At 40.2% G+C, this 9,672-nt stretch overlaps 1 protein-coding gene across 1 annotated transcript; it reads left to right on the top strand.

Annotated features, from left to right (window-relative positions):
• Positions 1-5,648: 5,648 nt before the first annotated feature.
• On the top strand, positions 5,649-9,343 carry cldn11a (claudin 11a). Its single transcript, XM_034112247.2, has 3 exons — positions 5,649-6,064; positions 6,284-6,448; positions 8,004-9,343. The coding sequence occupies exons 1-3, from the start codon at positions 5,839-5,841 to the stop codon at positions 8,270-8,272; spliced, it is 660 nt and encodes a 219-aa protein (XP_033968138.1). The 5' UTR covers positions 5,649-5,838; the 3' UTR covers positions 8,273-9,343.
• Positions 9,344-9,672: the final 329 nt, after the last annotated feature.

The following is a 9,672-nucleotide window of genomic DNA, read 5'->3' as shown; positions in this document are numbered from 1 at the left end:
TGCTTATCAAAGGACCTAAACAATAAGCGTTGCTTGGCAACGGCGTGTAGCCGCAAAGTATAGCATTAACCCTAACACTAACCCTAGCATTATGCTAAGAGGGGTCAAAATCCCATGCTCATAAAATGCTCATATATCTTTTTCTCTTCATTCCCCACGCCCCAGAGAGAGAAGTAACGAAGTTTGAGCAGTGTGGGTTTTATATTAACAGAGTTACACATGTTTCAAAACGCGAAGTGTAATAACTGCAGTTGCCTCATGTCAGAATGACAAAGCTCCTCAGTGAAGCACAAGCCCATGTTTCACTACATTGTACAACTTATTAAAAAGATCAGTTCAATGCAACTAATGTCGTCTTAGTGTTATTGCATGATATTAAAATGTTGCGCTGATCAGGGGGTACTTGGCTGAATTTTTTTTTCAAAGGGGGTACATTATTGAAAAATGTTTAAGAACCACTGCTGTAGACTGTAGAAATCAGTGGTGGAAAGAGTATTCCCATCCTGTACGTGAGTAAAAGTACCAGGACATATGTCAAAATACTCCATAACAAGTAAAAGTCTCACATTCAATTTCTTACTAAAGTAAAAGTACAGAAGTATTACCAGCAACATGTACTTGTACATTGCCTCCATATAGGAATATATTATCTTATATAAATGACATTATCTTTTAATTTGTTGGATTAAGCTGTAAATATATTTTAACATAAATATTCATATTTTATAACTTTACATTTTTTCACCTCAAGCAATTATTCCACTTAAGAGATGCAATATCTCTAAAGTATATCATTTTTTAAAAAGCTAAATCCCCTATCTAAAACAAACAACAACATTGTATGTAGTTACAGCAAAATGAGAAGACAAGATAGTGCGTGGAATACAAATAGAAATAAAACAAAATAAAATAAGATACAACAAAAGACAATACAAATATATAAAACAGTCAAATTAACCATAGAAATAAAATAAAATGAATAACATCAAATGCCAGTTCTAACTGAAGGCTTTGTTAAAAATGTAGGTCTTCAACGCGCTCTTAATCTGAAAAGCTTTCAAATAAATGTCCTGGAGTAGAATACATTATTTCCCTTTTAAATGTAGTAGAGTAGAAGGGTAACGTAGGACTCAATGGAAACACTCAAGTAAAGTACGTAACTCAACATTGTGATTAATTACTTTGAACCACTGGTAGATAGGGGCTTGCAAAACAACAGTACACACACACATATAAATAGTGCGAAGGACATTTCCAGCCTATGCTTAGAACAAAACAAAAAGCATCTCCAGCTTTAAGGAATTGACCAAAAATAAAGAGAAAAACTCTGTAAAATACACAGAAATGTCTAGCAATCAACCAAAGACACAGCAAATGGTGCACAAAAACAAATTTAAAGAACACCTATCATGCTATATTTGAACAATATATTGTAGGGCCATACCTATATAAAGTATATAAATATAGTTTTATTTTCAAAATACCAAAAAGATTCTGCATTTTCTGCCTCATTTCGCTCCATTTGCTCTTTCCAGCGCTGTTTTTGCAGGGGGCTGATTCTGTGAGCTGCAGCTGACCACGCCCCCCTGCAGGAGAGGGGAGCGTGCTCTGAGATCAGCTGCTAGGCTGCAGCGGGGAGAAGATGGGGAGAAAAAGAGATCTCCGTCCACCGTGTTTTATTCTTATAGAAGTAAGAAGAGAAGTAATGGGGCAGAAACCCTCCTTTTTACGCAGCGGTCCAGACATAGACATCAAACGGCAACACATATTCAGTTGCCAGTTACTTTGGCATAAGGGCAGGGATATCTAGATACTTTCCAAGGTTTGACATCATGAATTGTGCTACTTTTAAAGCAAGCAACAATGTTTTCAAATCTGTAATCAAAAAATCTCCTCAAAAACACTATCGAAGCAGTTCCTGCCGTTGCTACGTTAGTTCAAACTAGTGATGGCAGTTTGACACTGAAGCTTCGAACGGAGCTTCAACCCTGGATTTCCTATTCCATAGAAGCAGTGCTTTGAAGCTTGCTTCAAATCACGTGACATATGACGTCCGAAGCAGCAACTGCTTCAAATCATGTGACATGTGACGTCCGAAGCAGCAACTGCTTCATTTCCTGAATGAATCAACTCACTGGTTCCCCGTCCAATCAGGTGATTCAATGCACTGCCTCGTCTCGATTCTGACAGGTGACAAGTTGAAACAGTTTCAAATGTGAGCGCTTCAACACTTTATGACTGCTCTAAACAATGCACAATGTGTGGGTTGTCGTAGTTTGCGTTTTTGCTGTTGAGTTGTTGTTGGTATTGCATTTGAATTGGATCATTATAGAGCAAGCCAGGAAGAAAGATAGGTCGTTCTGGCTCGGGAAACACTTCGAAATGTGGAGAAGTTGTGAACAAAAAGACAATTATCAGTAATATAAAAACAGTTCAATATTTCAAGGAATAGATAGCCCAGTGGGTAGAGCCGGCGGCCCGAATGCGGCGTGTCCTCCGCGCAGCTGGTTCAAAGCCCAGAATGGATGTATTTTAATCATTGCTTTTCAACTTTAATAACTGATAAAAGGCCCTCTCCCCCAAAGAAATGTCCAGCACTCTCTAGTCTCTTCTCAATAACCCAATACACACAAATATTAATCTTTAATTGCAAATAGAACATGATATTCAGTCTTAGTGTGTGTGTGTGCATCGAATATTTTTCAAGGCAAAGATACGTTAAACCAGGGCCGTATTCACCATATACATTTAGGGGGACATTGATTTTTTTATTTAAATAAAATGGCCATTCTATGACTTCTTTATTTTGGTTATTTGTATACTTGAAAATCTGTATTTTCTGTTATTGTGAGCTTCACCAAAATGATATTTCTTTTCATATGTAAATTGGTTCCTTATTTTGTACCCGCGGGTGTATTTCGCTGTTGCACGTCTGAGTCCACCTTCAGTTAGCTTGATGCTCCAAGCAGGTCAGTCATGTTTTAATTTACCCTCCATCAGTTCTGGTATATTTTCTAGTTAGCCCTAAAGTAATCTATATTATTTTTATTTCGTAATGGTAATGTTAATGAACCCTCCGGTTTAGCTTCTTTGTGTAAGTAACTTGTAGTTCTGATGTTAAAACCGAACTTTTCAGGAATAGTAGCTAACAAGCTGTGGGCTAGCTGGTTTCAGTTGTTAGCCAGGGTTTGGCGGGCTAGTGTGAGTATATAATATAGATATCAATATAGATGTTTTTAAAGTAAATTCAGATAGAACATAGTAAAAAAATGTAAATGATAGTGTCCGTGCAAAAAATAAACCATTACTTATTGTGAAAACCACCCTTGAATGATGGGATAGTAGACTAAAAGCTTTAGGAATCCAAACTATAACATATAATAAGTACCCTGTATCAAGATTGATGCAAAACAAGTATTTCCAAGGCACACCTTTATATGATCATTATAGTTATACAAAATAACAGAATAACAGGTATGAAATCATTCCAACTCATACTACAGTTTAAAAAGGGAGTGATTTTTAAAATATGCATAAAGAAAAGTAAATCTGTTCAGTTCTGTTTCACATGGGTGTTGTTGAGATGTATCCATAGATTTAGTCCCTAATGTTGCTCTCAAAGTGGACCAGATTGATGCTTTTAACTTCAACATTTAAAAAAAAATCTTCGGGGGGTTCGGGGGAGCATGCCCCCGAACCTCCCTAGAGGAGGTTAGGTCCCCCACCAGCCCACACCCCCCGTCAAATTGTCACACCCACATTGTGGATGCTTCCTACACCCATGCCTGAGACACAGTTTCGTGACTATTGTTGTGTTTTGCCCCCACGGGCAGGGGCATGGGGTTTAACAGGTTTTAAAGTATCCAATGTGTTAGTGATTTTGTATGTATTTTACTTTAGAATGGCAGGAAATTAGTATTCAAATTCTTATTGAATTTTTGGTCCCCCCCAATGTTGACTCCATGAATACGGTCCTGCGTTAAACCCACTGCAGCCTTGCACTTCGCCAGGAGAGGTTGCTGTAACTGAAGCTTCGAGAAATTAACCTATTTCCGACACAATTGTCCAAGTGGTTCGATGCTTCATTCAAAGCTTCATTTTGCCATCACTAGTTCAAACAGTAACAACGGACTATTTTTCTTAGTGGATGCATGTCAATTTAAATCAATACTTATTTTTTAAATCATTTTCTAAATACATAAAAGCATTTCAATTAATATTGGGAGTCATGTCGTTACTTTGTCGAGAATGTGGCCATGTAATAAGCGGGATAATGTGCACATTGCACATTGGATAATGTGCCTTCATGCCGATCTAGATCCCTCCGCTTCGCGTCGGGCTCCTGGTCAGCCTGCCGGTGTTCTTTTCCCCATAATGACCGCGTCGCTGGACATTATCCCTTATCTGATTATATAGTCATTATTCATGTGTTTTAAAGCAGGAGGCGCAAACGCTTTCAAAAACAGCTGCTCAGCTTTTGAGTAACATGTGTGTTGTAGGCCTACTCACCAGGCTGGAGTCTCATACATGGCGAAGTCCTCCGTGATTTGTTTATGCTTTCATTCATTCTGAAATCACTGAATAGTCTTAGGCTAAGACTCTTGCCTCTCTGTCGCAGCATAGTGTAGCACTCGGGCTCTCTTGGGCCACTGTGTTCCTCAAACTTGTCAAACATTTAGAGCTGAATGAGGCTCGGCTTTATATCCAGTATTAGTTTCAGATCAGCACAAAATCGTCACACACCTGACTGAAAGTGGAAGTTCCTGTGCACATGTGGAAGTCACATCTGGAGGATCCAACATGAGCATGTAGGTGAAGCGTTGTTATACGTTTAGCATGTTTGCCACCTGTTGCTCTGTGGGTGTGCTCGATTTGAGTCGCTAAACAAGCCCAGCGGGTGGTGCATCATTTAAATAAAATACCTTTAAACCTAGGTGCAAGTCTCGTTTCCCTTATGATGAGAAACACTTCATGCTAATTATTCCTCAAACCTAGGCCTACCCGTATAATTTCATTAGTAAATGTTCTTGCATTGCATCCTTAGTCACCGCCCCCCAGAGATCCCCTGAAGGTGGTCACTTCAAACACCCCCACCAGAGTGAAGTCACCTACCACCTTTCTTACGACATGACTTTTTCACGTGACTTTTGTTTGTACTCGGTAACTGTCTTGAAATGTGGCGAAGTACAATACATATATTGAGGTAAAAATACTTAAGTGCAAGAAAAGGTCTGAAAAAAATACACAAAATAGCCTCCTAGTTGGTTGAAGTGACTACAATAGATCGTAATGGTATTCGTTACTTCCACCCCTGCTAAATATTCCCAGCACTGCTTCTTTAGGGATCCAAATTTAGTATTGTGTGGGTATAATACAGATGTGTGATAGGCCTTTATAAAATGGCCAGTAGATGGCAGCAGAGTTTAGGTTACATCTCCTCAGCTCCAACACAGTGAGTCCACTCTGCAGCTGGGTTTTATCATTAGAGGCAATGAAGGGGCAGAGCAGGGAAATAAGGTGGGGTGTGTTATTTTCTAACTTGAAAACAAAATCCCTATCTAAGTTTCTGATTGGTTGTCACTTTTAGAGTAGTTTTTCCCTTCATAAACTCTCCCCTATAAAACCATGATGAGAGAGCTGCATTCTTCTGAAGTGCGCACCACAGCTCCATTGATGGACTAACTGAACTGCGAGGGGGAAAGTAAACTTTGACACTGGATTAACTTGTGGAATATCACTTCTAAAATCAGTTAATTTCTTTAATAACTCAACTGCATTTCTACGGTTTCTAACGGTTTTTGACGTGGGAAAAGTGGTCTTTACGTACACTTTTTCGCTATGGCAAACTCTTGTCTTCAACTGAGTGGATTTCTCATCACCTGCATCGGCTGGCTGTGCATCGTGATCGCAACAGCCACCAATGACTGGGTGATTATGTGTAAATACGGGTTGAACACATGCAAGAAGATGGATGAGCTGGAAGCCAAAGGACCCTGGGCGGACTGTGTCATCTCCACTGGACTCTACCACTGCATCGCCCTGACGCAAATCCTGGACCTGCCAGGTAGACATAGTTCTGTGTACATCCCCCCAAACAATGTGTTTTTTTAATCATTTAGACACATTAAGATGTATTTATTTTTCTCAGCTGGAATTATACAGTTTATTTACACGTTTTTTCCCCACTATGTTTCTTATTTTCCTACCTCACATGAAACAATACCCACAATCTCTGTGATATGAAGACATTTTTTTGACAGTCATTTTATATGTGTTTTTAAAGCCCACATCCAGACGGCTCGTGCCCTGATGATCACTGGTTCGATCCTGGGTCTCCCAGCTCTGGGTCTGATCCTCATGTCCATGCCCTGCATCAACCTTGGAAATGAACCCCAGGCCTCCAAGAACAACCGCATCATCCTGGGAGGAGTGCTTGTTCTCATAGTCGGTAAGAGACTCAACTTTACTTTATTCACAGTACTGGATGAAGATGGAATCTCACAGAGACACCATATAGAGTAATTCAGAGCAGGGGGAATTGTTTAACGCTGACAGGCACACATTAGGATCCTGTCTAACCTTCCTGCCTGTGACCTCTTTTAACCCCACCTCAAATGCTTACAAGCTGCTGAGAGCAGAGCATATGACTGACTTCCTCCCAAGGGTGCACACAGATGGACTCACACACGTTATATGTTGCTGTTTCATTGAACCCTCCCCCAGATCCCCTCTCATTCCTCTCCTCCACCTACTCTCATCCACACCCTGCCTTTGTCCTAAAACACATGGAAACTGATTTCCTGAAAAGTCCAGTTGACTATATATTTGATTGGTCCTGCTGAAGTTTTCCAACGCCTACATCCATTAAATGAATTTGAACACCTGTGTCTGTCATATGAATTCTCCACTTTCAAACATCACCATTACGTGCATAGGAAAATAAAGAACCTGACTTAGTTAATATGTATTTTTGTCACTGGGAACATTTTTACATCAGGGAGGATTTGTTTGTGTGTTTGAACGCTTGTTGCACAAATCATCATGTTGCCAACCAGACTGGCAACAAAATCATCCCACTAGCAATTATTTTAATTCCAACTCTAATTATTTTTTGCAAACTGTGTCCTCTGAAGCAGCAGTTGGAAAGACTTCAGTCCACAGTGGATTTGGTTATTGCCCTTTCTGGGTTGCATACTGGCAATCATCCAGCATATACCAAGGGTGTCCCTGTAAGCTGTGAAGGGATTTCAATATTTGTACAAGATCCTGCCTCTCTTCTGTAGTTCAAGGCAAAGCGTACGTAACACCAATAAGTCTTGTTGCTAGCTAATATTATTTCACACATTCTTTCTTCCAATCTGACATCCCCATGTGTTGTGTTTAAAGAATAAATGATTACAAAACTGCAATACTTCCACAGTTTAATAACCGGGACCAGGGCTAGTGTGAGAGTTAAATAACTAGGTCGCAGTAATGCAGAATTGGTGCCGCTATACTTTCGCACCACCTTAATTCACTAACATTTTATTGTCTGTATTTTTGTCATGATGATGCGACAGGATGTTTGTGTAAAGGCAGGATTTAGATGCACCATTCTGCATCCCTAATTGTATTATGTATTATCATTGCCCCTCAAAGACAGCACTGTGTGTTGATGGAAGACGTGTGTGTACGTACAACATTTAGTTACAAGCTTTTACATTCAGATTTCAAATGCTCCGCCGCTTTTGTGAAGTGATGTGCCATTCAAAGCCAGCCATGTTTAATGATAGAAAGTGTTTGTGTGTGTTGTATAACTTCTTTGCATTCCCCATTTAACTGCACTTGGAATAAATCCTAACCCTAACCCTAACCCTAACCCTAACCCTAACACTAACTCTAACCCTAACCCTTTTTTTTTTTTTTAAAGTTACTCGTATGTGTGTGGTTGTTTATAATACTTCCAGAGGCAGAGTTTGTATATTTTCAATGTAACTAAAAGGTTTCTGTGTGTTTCTCCTCAGCACTTTGCGGTTTGATATCCACCGTCTGGTTCCCCATCGGCGCTCACCAGCAGCACGGCCTCATGTCATTCGGCTTCTCCCTCTACACCGGATGGGTGGGCTCTATCTTCTCCCTGCTGGGCGGGTGCATTCTCACCTGCTGCTCCTCAGAGTCCTCCTCCGCACCTCGCTCCTACCAGGAAAACAATCGTTTCTACTACTCCAAACAAGGCGGTGGCAACCCGCCGGCAGCAGCCTCCACCAATCACGCCAAGAGCGCCCACGTCTGAGAGGGGAGAGATTTCTGAAGAGGACGCCAAGGGGACTGTAGTTTATGTATAGATACATTCACACAAGCACAGACATACAATCACAGTTACAGGCATAGAAGAACATAAACACACCCATTCACGGTCACGAAAAAGACACAAGTCTTGAATGAAGCATACATAAAAGAGACATTCACACAAAGACTGTTTTTGTTGGAGCTTTGGGGGGTTGTTTTTGCGTCACGTCTCCGCCTCCTCGTGTTAGGCGTGGTGAGGACTCTCCCTGCTGTTAAATAGTTCTACCAGCTCCTGTGTGCACCGAAGCCTGAGGTCCCAATCACCTAAGACATTAAGGGCTGAGATATTGACCTTCTACATTTCTTATATTTTTCTATTTAGATCCTCCTACAGATGAAATATAATGTGTGTTTCCCTTGTTTGAAAAATCGTATATCATGGTCTGTTGTTTTGATAAGAGCAGTTTGTATTTGAAAATGTGTTGAGTAACATTACAGATTTGTCTTTGACAGTATTGTACAGCTCTCTAGTGCCTCGACTGACCGACTTGATTAAGAAAGGCAGCACTGTTTTCCCAGCCTCTGCAGGATGAAGGCGACATAAATAACACAGCATGTAGGCAGCAATCTGTATCGGAGCCTTAATATGTGCACTGACTTATAAGAGAGTGCGAAACCTTATCTTTTGTTGATTCCTCACCCATCTCAGTAGTTTCTTATAAACCAATGCTTACATATTCTAATGTGACTAACTTTTTTATTTGAATAACAGTGAGTGAAAGACCAAAAAGCAGCTTACCTTTCAGCTGTATAATTATATTTCCATCAAGCATCTTTCCATAGAACAGGTCTGTAGCCGAAAGAATGTCTGTGTGCACCAAAACACATCAGTATTATTGTAGAGGTATTAGCTTCTCTTGAAGGAATGTGATGACTTGAATGTTTAATTTCACAAACGTGCTCTGAACAGTAATGGGAAACTCAGATCCATGCAGAAGCAGTATTAGTTGGTTATTTATTGTTTCATTGATGTGCTTTTCTTTGATTTTCTTTAATAAAGACAAAGTGATTAAAAGTGCCTTTGTCTTGAGTCACGCAGAGTCGATAAGATGTTCTAACCCCGTGAATCAGTTTGCATTCATATCTGGTTGTTAATATTAAATAAAAACATGATACAGTAAGTTAGCGTAGTATGTGACGTGTGTGTGTGTGTGTGTGTGTGTGTGTGCGTGTGTGTGTGTGTGTGTGTGTGTGTGTGTGTGTGTGTGTGTGTGTGTGTGTGTGTGTGTGTGTGTGTGTGTGTGTGTGTGTGTGTGTGTGTGTGTGTGTGTGTGCCCTGCTGTGTTTGGTATATGTTTCCCTGTGTGTGTGAATATAAGCTGAGAGCAATGAGAAGAACATGAA

This window comes from Pseudochaenichthys georgianus, chromosome 22 (genome assembly GCF_902827115.2).
Source record: "Pseudochaenichthys georgianus chromosome 22, fPseGeo1.2, whole genome shotgun sequence".
Taxonomy (NCBI): domain Eukaryota; kingdom Metazoa; phylum Chordata; class Actinopteri; order Perciformes; family Channichthyidae; genus Pseudochaenichthys; species Pseudochaenichthys georgianus.
Note: the sequence above shows the minus strand (reverse complement) of the source record. Positions and strands in the feature narration are given on the sequence as shown.

Bases quoted from the DNA above. Each gene is read 5' to 3' on its own strand.
- cldn11a (XM_034112247.2), top strand. From the start codon at position 5,839: ATGGCAAACTCTTGTCTTCAACTGAGTGGATTTCTCATCACCTGCATC. The intron at 6,065-6,283 runs GTAGACATAGTT...GTGTTTTTAAAG, and splicing joins GCAAATCCTGGACCTGCCAG to CCCACATCCAGACGGCTCGT. The intron at 6,449-8,003 runs GTAAGAGACTCA...GTTTCTCCTCAG, and splicing joins AGTGCTTGTTCTCATAGTCG to CACTTTGCGGTTTGATATCC.